This window comes from Triticum aestivum, chromosome 3A, assembly GCF_018294505.1.
Source record: "Triticum aestivum cultivar Chinese Spring chromosome 3A, IWGSC CS RefSeq v2.1, whole genome shotgun sequence".
Taxonomy (NCBI): Eukaryota; Viridiplantae; Streptophyta; class Magnoliopsida; order Poales; family Poaceae; genus Triticum; species Triticum aestivum.
This window is the reverse complement of record NC_057800.1, coordinates 29,985,528-29,999,937: the sequence shown is the minus strand read 5'-3', so window position 1 is coordinate 29,999,937 and position 14,410 is coordinate 29,985,528. Positions and strand designations below refer to the sequence as shown.

The 14,410-nt window shown below is 49.5% G+C and overlaps 1 protein-coding gene across 1 annotated transcript; it reads left to right on the top strand.

Moving 5' to 3' along the window:
- Positions 1-5,515: 5,515 nt before the first annotated feature.
- LOC123057718 (non-specific lipid-transfer protein 4.1-like) lies at positions 5,516-6,193 on the top strand. Its single transcript, XM_044480630.1, has one exon. The coding sequence runs from the start codon at positions 5,587-5,589 to the stop codon at positions 5,932-5,934; it is 348 nt and encodes a 115-aa protein (XP_044336565.1). The 5' UTR covers positions 5,516-5,586; the 3' UTR covers positions 5,935-6,193.
- Positions 6,194-14,410: the final 8,217 nt, after the last annotated feature.

Genomic DNA, 14,410 nt, shown 5'->3' with positions numbered 1-14,410 from the left:
GTGGGTTTCATCTAATTACTGTGGCAATGACAGGTCATGCAAAGGATAAAGGGGTTCAGCTACCGCAGTAAGTAATAGTTGATTCGTTGTTGTCCTAATGCAGTAAAAGAGAGCAGGAGCGAGAGGGTGGGATTGTATCGGAATGAACAAGGGGGTTTTGCTTGCCTGGCACTTCTGAAGATAACATTGAGTCTTCATCAGTGTCAACGATCACATCCTCGGTATCACGTCTATCGAGAGGGGACAAATACCGGCAACACAGAAGGGAACACAATCAATGCAATGCACAATATGATGCATGATCATGACATGGCAAAATGAATGTGTTTTGGGCTAATGCAACTAGCAACAGATTAAATGGGGTTGGTTTGAATACAAGATTCAAATTTAAACTCCATATGTGATTATTTAAATGCCCTTTATATGATTTGTGCTAAACAGCAGCTATAAGTTGTTCTAACATGCATGAAAATGGTACAGATGGATTCCTTTAATTTTTCTGATAATTTTTCATATATAATTTATTTCATTTGGAGTTACGGTTAATTTTCTATGATTTTTAGAAGTTTTAGGTATTTTCTGGAATTTCCTGAATAATATTAAATCCAGAAAATACTTATTGCGTCAGCCCCACGTCACAGTGACGTCAGCAGGGTCAACTGGGCTGGCTCGGTCAAACCTGACGTGTGGGGGCCACACGTCAGTGACACAGGAGCTAATCCCGGTCAAACCCAGCGCTGACTGGGGTTTGACCAGGGGTGGGGCCCGCTGTCAGTGGCCTAGGGGGTTGGTTAGCGCGTCATTAGTGGCTAATGACAGCGCCACGTCACTGGCCACCGGAGTTCGGCCGGCGGCGACCCGAAACGCGGCGGAAGTTCACCTGGGTTGCGCTACGGGCGGCGGCTGGACGTGCGAAGGGCACCAGAAGGTAGCCCGTGCCCGTGCGCATCTAGGGGGGGCAACGGGAGGTGCGGGGGTGGCCGGGGTTCGCCGGAATGGAGCCCGAGGCGGCGACCGGAGCTCGGGTGGGTGCGGGGTTAGCGCTGCAGCTTGCAAACAAGCTAGCTGCCACGCTAGCGTTGCTCCACGGGTCGTTGCGAGTGCAACGGACGCACGCGCGGGGCCATTTGGTCACCGGGGCTTCGCCGGCGACGAGTCCGTGCGGCGGAGCGTCTCGGCTCCGGTAGAGGGGGCGGCTAGAGCTCGTAATCGGGCATGGGGTTAGGGGGAAACGAAGCAGGGACTCACAGGGATCGTGCAGGGAGGGTCAGCGAGCTCGGGGAAGCGACGATGGTGGCGAATTGACGGTGAAGATCCTCGGCGGCCGGCGATGGAAACGGCGATGCCGGCGGCGTTGTGGCGCGTCCGTAGGGCCGTGGGTCGGTGGGGAGGAAGGAGGGGTCGAAGGGGAGCTCCTGGGCGCATCGGCGAGGCTAGGGGTGGCCGGTGGCCACGGGGAAGCTCGTCGGCGGCGGCGGGTGTGTTCGGTGGCTGCGCGCGAGAGAGCCAGAGGAGGAGAGGAGCTCGGGGAGAGAGTGAGAGGCCTGGGGGGGTGCGTGGCGTCGCGGACGGGGTCCAGGGCGACGAGAGGAAGCAGGAGGTGGCCAGGGGGAAGCAGGAGGTGGCCGAGGCAGCGTCGGCGCGCGCCACGCCTCGCCTCTGTTCGTCCTCCTGGCAGAGGAGGAAGAGGACAAGGGGGAGGAGGTGGGCTGGGCCGGCTGGGCCACTGGAGTTGGGCCAGGTGGGCTGCGAGGTAAGCTGAGGTAAAACTCTCTCTCTGCTTTTATTTACATTCTGTTTTATATTTTTCTTCTGTTTTTGTTTTATTTATATTATTTTGCCACTGTTTTGAATTTTAAAAATAATTCAAACAATGCCAAAAACTCCACTGAATATTTTATATTGCTAGATGGACTTTTCCAAAAGCTTATAAAATATTTCAGGGATATTTGAAATTATATTCTAATTATATGAATATAATTCAAATTCAAATAACTAATGAATTAAATTCAAAGTCCCAAAAATAACTCCTTAAAAATGTTCAATATTTTGGTTGGGACCAGAATCCTTACCAAAAATTATCAAACACTTAAGAGGAGCATTTTGGAGCAATGAATGAGATTTCTAGGGTTTTTGCCCCTCTTTTATTTAGGGTTTTGAGGCTTCCAATATTCCTCAATTCAAGTTTCAAAAATATAGACATGATGCACACATGAAGCTAACCTAGAGCAATGCCTGAAGCTAGGGATGTGACATTGCTTTGGAGGGATTTGGAGCGGCGCCGCTGACGCCGGTGCTTAGGCTATTTCTTGGAGGGGTCATCCTCCGTTGTTCCATCGCCATCTCCTTCTTATGGGGTGGCCACCATGTATATGTCATATGCGAGGTGGCTTTCCAGGGCCCAATAGGCGCTGGTTCTTCATCGTCTCCTGCATCGGCGTCCATACCGTCGATGTCGTCGGAGTCGAAGTCGAGCATGTCGGTTAAATCGTCGACAGTGGCTACAAAGTGGGTGGTGGGTGGGCTTTGAATTTCTTCATCGTCTTTATCCTAACCTTGCTGACCGTAGTCCGGCCAGGGCTCTCCTGATAAAGTGAGAGACTTTAGTGTCTTCAAAATATCGCCGAAAGGCGAGTGCTGAAAGATGTCCGCGGCAGTAAACTCCATGATCGGCGCCCAATCGGATTCGATTGGCAGGGGCGCGGAGGGTTCGGAGTCCGGAGAGGAGTCCCGCTCCTTGGAGTCACGAGTCTCGCGGAGTGCGGGGCTGGTGTTCGGCTCGATCGTCATTGGGATCGCAGCCCCCGAGGCGGCGTCCAACCACCTATCCTCGATCGGCGCAATTGGTTCCGAATTAAGGGTCGAAGCCGATGCGGGTGCGGCCTCCAGGACACTGTTCTTCGGCAGAGCTAGATCATGCTCGTCGTGACAGTGCGGCGCGCTCGGCAGTGGCTCGAATCCGTCGAGGATCAAGTCCCCGCGGATGTCAGCCGTGTAGTTTAAACTTCCAAATCTGACCTGACGGCCAGGGGCATAGCTTTCGATCTGCTCCAGATGGCCAAGTGAATTGGCCCGCAGTGTGAAGCCGCCGAAGACGAAGATCTGTCCGGGGAGGAAGGTCTCACTCTGGACTGCATCGCTATTGATGATCGTAGGAGCCGTCAAGCCTGACAGCGACGACACAGAGGAACTCTCAATGAAAGCACCAATGTCGGTGTAAAAACCGGCGGATCTCGGGTAGGGGGTCTCGAACTGTGCGTCTAGGCAGGATGATAACAAGAGGCAAGGGACACGAAGTTTTACCCAGGTTCGGGCCCTCTTGATGGAGGTAAAACCCTACGTCCTGCTTGATTAATATTGATGATATGGGTAGTACAAGAGTAGATCTACCATGAGATCAGAGAGGCTAAACCCTAGAAGCTAGCCTATGGTATGATTGTTGTTCTGTATGCTGTCCTACGGACTAAAACCCTCCGGTTTATACAGACACCGGAGAGGGTTAGGGTTACACAAAGTCGGTTACAATGGTAGGAGATCTGCATATTCGTATCGCCAAGCTTGCCTTCCATGCGAAGAAAAGTCCCTTCCGGACACGGGACGAAGTCTTCAATCTGGTATCTTCATAGTCCAGGAGTCCGGCTGAAGATATAGTCCGGCCATCCAGACACCCCTAATCCAGGACTCCCTCAGGTGGGAATTGAGTGAAGAGAGTAGGAGATTTTAGGGCGGAAACAGTGTGGGTTGCTACAAAAGCATGGGCTCCGGCTTCTTTTTGGGTGGGCCAGAGGCGTCAAATTTCATCGTTTCTTATGTCCAGAATTCCGTAAAACCCATCCACGTTTGATTCTGGTTTGCAGGAAAATCATGGTCCGGACAGCCCTGCAAACCGATATAGGACCGTGTTGGATTGTTTTCATGGTCCGAACAGTACGGTTCAAAAGTATGTGTACGTGTGATTTGAGAGTCGCCGTTGGAGATGCCCAACGGTGTATATCGATCGAGACTTTGCAATGGTGGCACGTCGAATGGTTGGATGCGCCTGGATCCGTCAGTAGTGCTAGACCTCTCCAACTTCATCCCTAATGGCTCCACTTGTGGAACATACAACCAAAGATAGCAGCGGCACGGCGCAACAATATTCCGCTTCAGCGTTGCCGCATAGGACCCGGATGCACCAAAGCCACTTGCATAATAAGCAAAATACGGTTCGCCGTGTCATACATAATACTCCAAAGACATTTCTTCATATAAACTAAATTAATGATTAAAATATACTAGATCTTAATATGACATCAATGAACCATAAGCTGGACAAAGTAAGGAAGGTGGTTGATTGCCAGCACTGCACGACCACATGCAACAACAGATTGGTATAGCTAGTTCAGTCGTCGAGCTCACCAAGTTAATGCACCCAACGACTCCACGGTCGATCATTGTGAGAGTACATGGCGTTACTAATCTTCCCTGTACGCACTAATCAAGCATACTCCACCGGTAGGCATGCTCGGTCGATGGCGGCTCCTACGAATAAACCGTCTCCAAAATTAATTAATACCCCGCAACGGATTCCAACATAAAGGAACCACAATTTATGCACTGGCTAACACCAATCAGATTTATCTCTGTGGACGCAATACTTGGCAGCATCATGATACACGGCAAATTTACCTGAAAGATACTGTCTTCATATAATCTAAGTCAATACTAGTTAAAATGCAGCTCATGATTTGGCAACAATGAATGTTAAACTGTGACAAGGGGACAATGTAAGGCAAGGTAGTTGATCGCCGACAGTGCACGACCACCTGCGTCATCATATGGTGTAGTTCACTAGTCGAGCTCACCAAATTAGAGAGTGCTTGGATACGTTTTAGTCCCATGACTAAAATTAGTAGGACTAAAACATGCTAGCCTCATCCATGTTTGGATCCAAATACTAAAAAATGCTAAAATCAAGTTAATATGCATTTATTATCCTTCAAACCCTCCTATCCAGAACTCGCCTGTGTTAAAGAGAGGAGTTAAATGAGTAGAGAGAGGACTAATCCACATTTTAGTAGGGGTACCCCTGACTAAAAAAATTTAGTTAGCCCCTCTTTAGTCAGGGGTGCTTGGAACTTTAGCCTCTTAAAGAGAGACTAATTTTATTCAGACTAAAATAAATCCCTTGGATCCAAGCACCCTCTTATTGATCAACTACTCCAGGATCGGTGATTTTGAGAGTACATGTCGCTATTAATCAGCCGTGCACGAAGCCACGAATCAACCACACTCCACTGCAAGAATGCACACATGCATGCCTGGTCCATCCATCACATGCCGAATACAACATCCAACCATCTCCAAAACGTATTAATATATCCATCAACCGAATCTAACATCCAACAAAAAAAATTTATGTTCTGACTCGCACTAATCGGATTTATCCATATGGACACAGTAGGTGGTACAATGTTGGTTCAAAGCCCTATTTAAGCCCATGCACCCCTCTACGAAACTCATCACCAGTATAATCACTTAGAAAATCTAGTCATCTCATCTTCTGCAGCGGAGCTCACCACCACTACTATTGCTAGCTAGATCGAGATGGCCCGTGCTGCAGTTGCTCGGCTCGTGCTGGTCGCCCTGGTGGCGACAATGCTCCTCATAGCCACTGACGCGGCCATCTCATGCGGTCAGGTCAACTCCGCCTTGAGCCCCTGCATCTCCTATGCACGAGGCAATGGTGCCAACCCGTCTGCGGCCTGCTGCAGCGGCGTCAGGAGACTTGCGGGCGCAGTGCGGAGCACCACTGACAAGAAAACGACGTGCAACTGCATCAAGAGCGCTGCTGGTGGGCTCAACGCTGGCAAGGCCGCCGACATCCCCTCCAAGTGCAGCATCAGCATCCCATACGCCATCAGCCCTTCCCTTGACTGCTCTACTATTCGCTAATCAACCACTGCCCACCATGGCTGCCGCATATCGCGCCATCCGACGTTTCTGAGTATGCTTAAGTCACAAATACATATGAATAAACGTTCTGACCTGATCTCCATGTGAGGGAGAAAGGAGTGCGTACGCTGAGCCAGCTCTGAATGGCCGGCCACTGTCGTACTATTGTTGCTTTTTACTTTCACTCCCATTGAGGAGACACGAGACTTTATTGTACCTTGTACCATGTACACTTCTAGTATGTGGATTGTACTCATAATTATTTCTCCCAGGTACTTTACTCCACATAACAACGGTGAGAGACGATGAAAATAAAGTGAATGCATAGGACCTCTTACGGGTTTAAATTATAAGGCATCTCAAATGGCAACCCGAAAATTTTCTCCCGCATCCGTCCGCGGACAGGGAACGCCATCCAATGCTAGCCTTATAAAACGAGCCAACAATTCCACCAAAGCTCACGAAATTCTATCAAACGGGCTGCATGGCGGGGACAGGGGCTCCACCTTGACCCGGCGTCCGATCAGGATGCCGCGGTGGTGCGGGGGCGAGGCTGGCTCCTCACCATGCAATGTCCAATATGGATGTGGCAGTTGTGCCGGGGAGGGGTTGGCTCCTACTTCATTGATGTAGCGTGGATGCCGGCTTGGGCTTAACGTGGTGGTGTGGCGGGGACAGCGGATCCACCTTCATGCACGCCGGCGATGGCGGAGAGGGCCCCATGTACGGAGCGACCGCTCCGTCATTATCTCGATCTGGCGGACAATATATTGTCCGTCAGAGCAGCCACCTTGAGGGGTCGGTGCAGCTACAGCGGTGGCTCATGTGGATGCGGGGGCGTTGCCTGGTCCTCCTCGTCACCGGAGGAGATGACGATCTCCTACTTGGTGGGGGAGCCAGCAGCCGTGGATGCTGATGGGCTAGGAGAGTGTGGGCGGCGGCACTAAGAACCATCAGAGGATGAGCTTCCGCCTACTACATCTGCCGGAGCGGAGCACCACGACTTTGGAATCGCCTCAGCTTGGGTCGAAGAGGGGGGGGGGAGGGGCTCAGGAACAAAGAAGGGGGAGGGGAGGGTCCGGTGCTCAGGGAGGGGGACTGCGGCTATGTGCACTGCCGACGCATAGTTTAAAGTGCCGCGGCGCAGGCCAAGCGAAGGGGTTGTCCACTTCAATGCGGCACAATGACCGGAGTTCGTTCCTCGGGAACATGCGTCGGCATTGAAGCGGGAGCTATCGAGAGGTCACGTCGGTCTGTGCCGCCCTCCCTCCCTCCTGTCACATCACGACATAAATGTCGGCCGCTGCGTGCTCCAGGCCGGCATGCATGCGGCGCGGTAAGTGATGTCAATTGAAACTGCGTCGGTATTTCCCGAAAGAGGAAGGGATGATGCAGTATAGCTACGGTAGGTATTTCCCTTAGTTATGAAACCAAGATATCAATCTAGTAGGAGAACCAAGCAACATTATGTAAACGGTATCTTCACACAAAGAAGAGGGGTTGTCAATCCCTCCTAGGTAACGGCACCAGAAATTGGCAAGTTGACGGGAGAATATTTGTGATAGATTGGATAAATAGCTCTAGGTAAAATATAAATAAAATAAGTAATAAAAAATGCAGCAAAATATTTTGGGTCTTTGGAATCGAAAAATAAAAACGAATAAAATAGATGTCCAAGAGACCATTGTATTGAGAATCAAAAGACAGAGAACAAGCCATCTAGCTACTGCCTACGGACCGGTAGGGCTATGGTGGACTATTCACACATCATCGGAGAGGCACCAATGAGAATGATGAACCCCTCCGTGACAGTGTTAGATTGGATCTCGTGGTTCACTTGAGGCAACTGGAATTGTGTTTCGTCGGATCCCCTAGGGTTTCTGGAATATTTTTATAGGGTAAAGAGGCGGTGCAGGGGGACTACGAGGGGGCGGGCGGCACACCCCTGGGCGCGCCTAGGCTCCTGGGCGTGCCCTGGTGGGTTGTGCTCCCCACAGGCCTCCCCTCTGGTACTTTCTTGGCCCATACGGTGTCTTCTGGTCCAGAAAAAATCTCCAAAACTTTCACTACGTTTGGACTTCGTTTGGTACTGATATTCTACTAAGTAAAAAACTAGCAAAAAACAGGAATTGGCACTGGGCACTATGTCAATAGGTTAGTCCCAAAATATGATATAAAGGTGCCATAAAATGATTGTAAAATATCCAAGAATGATAATATAACACCATGGAACAATGAAAAATTATAGATACGTTGGAGATGTATCAGCATCCCCAGGCTTCATTCATGCTCGTCCTCGAGTAGGTAAATGATAAAAACAGAATTTTTGATGTGGAAGGCTGCCTAACATGTTCATCGCACAACAGCTCGTCCTCCTGCTTGTTGAAGCTTTCTCCTCTACCCTTCTTCTTCGAATCGCCGGTTGTATCATCCGGATCATCGTCCTCGCTGTCCTCCTCCTCCTCCTCACCCTCATCCTATTGTTGCTTTCCAGCGCGCAAAATGGTGTTGTCGTTGTGTGCCCATGCCAGTCTGCGTGTAAGACAGTTGCGTGCCCGTTTGGGTGTAGGTTTGCTGTTAAGCATAGTTGCCAGACTGGGTGGGATCCGAGTCTTCCACTGGTCCGTCCTCATAGCCACATTCTCCCCCTTCGCCTCCGTCATGGATGATGTCAAGCATCTCCCTGTCTGGGCCGTCATACGCTGGGTCCCCCGCTCTAGGCATTGTAGCGAACATCGTGCGAGCACCCATCTACTGCCCGCCCGCCGTCCACGCCCGGACAAGTATCAGCGAAGAACACTCGGAGAAGAGTGGCGCCACGTTTACCTCGACCATGTAAGGCACCCTCCCGGCGGCGGTCCCGGGCTGCTTGGAGGCGTAGAAGTACAAAGACTTGTAAGGCTCCGGCCACGGCTACACTTGTACTATTGGCGCGCCTGTCTGGGCACCCTGGCCTTCGCCGAGGCGTCCGCCACGTTTGACATGATCACCACCCCGGATGCCAGCACCACGACCACCGGCGGCCATCCGCTTCTTGAGCTTATCTTCCTTTGCGTCCTTCACTTTGATGCAGCGAGTTTGCCGCGTGGCCGAGCTGATCTTCCGAGCAAGCATGATGCTCGGATCCTCCTGCACATCCGCCGCCACCTCCATCTCCGATAGGTTCTCCGAAGGTTCCATGCGTCGGTGGCAGAAGGATGTAGAGGGTGGGAGAAAAGGGTGGGAATTGAGTGAAGAGAGTAGGGGATTTTAGGGCGGAAACAGTGTGGGTTGCTACAAAAGCATGGGCTCCGCCTTCCTTTTGGGTGGGCCAGCAGCGTCAAATTTCATCGTTTCTTATGTCAAGAATTCCGTAAAACCCATCCACGTTTGAGTCTGGTTTGCAGGAAAATCATGGTCCGGACAGCCCTGCGAACCGATATAGGACCGTGTTGGCTTGTTTTCATGGTCCGAATAGTACGGTTGAAAAGTACGTGTACGTGTTTTGAGAGTCGCTGTTGGAGATGCCCAACGGTGTATATTGATCGAGACTTTGCAATGGTGGCACGTCGAATCCCACCTAGGTAACGGCGCCAGAAATTGGCAAGTTGACGGGAGAATATTTGTGATAGATTGGATAAATAGCTCTCGATAAATAAAATAAGTAATAAAAAATGTTGCAATATATTTTGGGCCTTTGGAATAATAGATCTGAAAATAAAAGCGAATAAAAACAGCACTCCTGTCTGGGGCCGTAAATTTCACTAGTGGTTGCTCTCAAGAAATAGCACACTATGGGTAAAGAAATTATTGTTGGCCAATTGATAGAAGATTGAATAATTATGACGATATCCAAGGCAATGATCAATATATAGGCATCACATCAAGAATACTAGACCGACTCCTGCCTGCATCTACTACTATTACTCCACACATCGACTGCTATCCAGCATGCATCTAGTGTATTAAATTCATGGAGAAACACAGTAATGAAATAAGAACGATGACATGATGTAGATGAGATCTATTCATGTAGGAATAGCCCCCATCTTGTTATCCTTAATAGCAACGATAGATGCGTGTCTTGCTTCCCCTTCTGTCACTGGGAACGAATACCTCAAGATTGAACTCATCACAAAGCATCTCTTCCCATGGCAAGAAAAATCGATCTAGTTAGCCTAACTAAACCAAAGATTTGAAGAAGAAATACGAGGCTATAAATAATCATGCATATAAGAGATCAAAGAAGACACAAATAATATTCATGGATACATATCTGATCATAAACTCAAAGTTCATCACATCTCAACAAACACACCGCAAAAAGAGTTACATCAAATAGATGTCCAAGAGACCATTGTATTGAGAACCAAAAGATAGAGAACAAGCCATCTAGCTACTACCTACGGACCCGTAGGTCTATGGTGGACTATTCTCACATCACCGGAGAGGCACCAATGAGGATGATGAACCCGTCCATGACGGTGTTAGATTGGATCTCGTGGTTCTGTAAATTGCGGCGGCTGGAATTATGTTTCGGCGAATCCCCTAGGGTTTTTGGAATATTTGGTAATTTATAGGGAGAAGAGGCTGTGCAGGGGACTACATGGGGGCGGGCGTGTAACACCCTCGATGCGACTATAGCTCCCACGTGTTGAGGCACGACTTAGAGACATAATCGCATTGGAGGCATATGTCGCAAGTTAGGCAATCTTTACAACATCCCATATAATATGATAATAAAAGGGAGATAACATAGTTGGCTTACACTCGCCACGTCAATCAAGTACATAAATAACATTACATCATCCAAACACTCATGGCCCGACTACGGCGCCAAAATAAAAGAGAACCCAACATGCGACACGGTCCCATTCACCCCCAACTGGGCACCACTACTGATCGTCGGGAAAGAAAACATAGTATCGTTGAGAGTCTTCGTCGAACTCCCACTTGAGCTCATACGCGTCTCCTGGAGCGGAATCATCAGGTCCTGCATCTGGTGTAATAGTAATCTGTGAGCCACAGGGACTCAGCAATCTCGCACCCTCGCGATCAAGACTATTTAAGCTTATAGGTATGGCCAGGTAAAATGTAAGTGGAGCTGCAGCAAGCGACTAGCAAGTATGGTAGCTAACTTATTCGCAAAGGAGAGCGAGAAGAGGAAGCAAAGAGCGAGCGAGAAACTAGAGAACAACCTGCGCAAACATTACTCCAACACCGTGTCCACTTCCCGGACTCCGCCGAGAAGAGGCCATCACGGTAACACACTCAGTTGATTCATTTTAATTTAATTAAGGTTCAAGTTATCTTCAACCGGATATTAACAAATTCCCATCTGCCCATAACCGCGGGCACGGCTTTCGAAAGTTCAATCCCTGCAGGGGAGTCCCAACTTAGCCCATGACAAGCTCTCACGGTCAACGCAGGAATAGACCTCCTCCCAAGACGTTCCGATCAGACTCGGTATCTCGGTAACTCAATACACTTCGACGGGTTAAAACAAGACTAGCAACACCGCCCGAATGTGCCGACAAATCTCGATAGGAGCTGCACATATCTCTTTCTCAGGGCACACTCAGATAAGCAATCCGTACAACTAAAACCAGCCCTCGAGTTTCCCCGAGGTGGCGCTGCAAGGGGCTCTAGTTTGGACCAACACTCAGAGGAGCACTGGCCCGGGGAGGGTTAAAATAAGATGACCCTTGAGTCTGCAGAACCCAAGGGAAAGAAAAGGCTAGGTGGCAAATGGTAAAACCAAGGTTGGGCATTGCTGGAAATGCTTTAATCAAGGCGAAATATCAAGGGGTTCCCATTATAACCCAACCGCGTAAGGAACGCAAAAATCCGGGAACATAACACCGATATGACGACAACTAGGGCGGCAAGAGTGGAACAAAACACTAGGAGAGAGGCCGAGCCTTCCACCCTTTACCAAGTATATAGATTCATTAAGATATCATAGCAATATAATGATATCCCAACAAGTAAATAAAAGATGTTCCAACAAGGAACGGCCTCCAATCTTCACCTGCAACTAGCAACGCTATAAGAGGGGTTGAGCAAACCGATAACATAGTCAATCAACGGTTTGCTAGGACAAGGTGGGTTAGAGGTTTGGCATGGCAATTTAGGAGGCTTGCAAGCAAGTGGTAGGCATCGTAGCAATGGCATAGCAAAAGAGCGAGCAACTAGCATAGCAAAGATAGTAGTGATTTCGAGGGTATGATCATCTTGCCTGCACAGTTGTCAGAGTTGATTGGATCCTCAAGAGCAAACTCAATGGGATCCTTGTTAGCGAACACGTCTCCTAGCTCTACCCAAACAAGACAGACAAGCAACAAGGATACAATCAACCACGTGCAAGACCAAGCAATATGATGAAATGATGATATGCTATGCGGGAAGCGATGCGGGATGCAAAATGCAAGATATGACAGGAAACGCATGAACCTGGCCTCAACTTGGAATTCCAAGTGTGCCACTGGAAAGATGAGATGAAATCGCTTGAAAACGATATAAAGAACGCTGGAATCGGAGTTACGGTTTGGAAATGGCAAGTGATTCAAAAATGACACCGGTCTACGATTTACAGCAAGTAGGCATCTAAATGCAATGAGATGAACATGCTATAGCACCCAAACATGACAACAAAATACATGTCAGGGAAGCATTCAAGATGCTTAACAAAAGTATAGCACTGAGCTACGGCCAATTCATCCATTAGGAGGTTCAAACAAGCATGGCAAAAATGCCAAATGACAAACAGATCTCAGACTTAGTGAAATTAACACTTGTCTGGAATTTCAGATCATATAGCCCTCTTCGGAGCAACAAAACAACATGCTACAGGACCTGAACATGACAAAGAAACACATGGCATGGAGCTACTCAACAAGCTTAACAAAAGTCCCTTAGTGACCTTGAGCCAAAAGGGATCACAAAATATACTAACAAGCATACGAACATAACAAAAACATAATCAATTTTCAGACTTAGTGAAAACTGGGACATGCTGAAACATAACTCACGAAGGCATGTTTATGAGATCGATGCACTCACCACGGGGCAAGTCATGGCAAGACAAGGATACATCCCTTAAGAAGGCACAAAATACAAGCTAGAACTGGCAAGAACAATGGCATAGCATGCACGGGTCAACTACAATAACATCGGCAAAATCGAAAACAAGTTGACGATCTGCCCAGATTCGCAATGAAGCAAAAGTAGAGCTCGATTGACTCAAGCTAGGGTGCTCCATAATTGCAAACAAAGATATGGATGGATAGAGAACTAAAATATTAACAAAACTCTTTTACTGATCATCCTAAAAAGAGGCACGGATCACTAGGAAATAACAAGAACATATGGCATCATGAACTAAACAATCCCAGGACTTAGTGAAATCACTAAGTCCCTGAAAACAGAATTAGCAAGTGCACCACTTTGCAAGCTTGCACAAGTCACCACACACATCCTAAAAATACATGGGTTGCACCTCTGGAAAGATGACAAAACCCTTAACAAAACACATGTAGAACTAACGGGCATAGCATGCACACAATAATCATGGCAAAAATGACAAAAGTGCTAAACGGAGAAACAGATCTGACAATTAACTCAAGTAGCCCTCTTCTAACAGCATTTCGGGCATCAAGATGAGCTCAAATGAAAATGATGCAATGGAATAAAATGATGTACTCTCTGAGATGAACATTTTGATATTCCATATGCATGAATCGGAGCTACGGATGCAAAGTTATGGGGCCTCGAACAGGAGCATATGAACTAAAAATATCCGGGACAGTGAAAAAAACTACCCCTAGGGCACTGTAGCTGGCTGGACCCGAGTTCGCCGGAGCCGGCGTGCAGGAGGGACGAGGCGGCCGGCGAGGGCGCGGTCGCCGGTGGCCGAGGCGGCGGCGGCGGCCGAAGCTGGGGCGACGCCGGCGAGCTTCTATGGCGGCTCGGGGCGGCGACCCCAACGACGAGGCGGCGGCGGACCGGGACGGTGGCGGCGGACGGCTGGGCGGTGACGGCCGGGCGGGCGGCGGCGGCGGCGGAGGCGGCGGCCGGGCCGAGGAGGGAGGCGGCGCGGGGCAGCCGGCTCGCGGGGCCTCGCTTGGGCCGGGCGGCCGGCGGCGGTGGGAGGTGGCGGCCGCCACGTGTCGATGCACGAGTGGCTGGAGGCGGTGGGCGAACGCTGTCCGGCCCCGTCCGGACACGTCCGGCGGCGGCGGCGGATGGATCTAGGGTTTAGGGGGGAGGGGAGACCCGTGAATTTCGGAGGGGGGTGTATATATAGGCATAGAGGGAGCTAGGAGAGTCCAAATGAGGTGCGGTTTTCGGCCACGCGATCGTGATCGAACGCTCTAGGACATGGAGCAGAGTTTGGTAGGTTTTGGGCCAAATTGGAGGGGTGTTGGGCTGCAACACACACGAGGCCTTTTTGGTCCCTCGGTTAACCGTTGGAGTTTCAAACGACGTCCAAATGGTA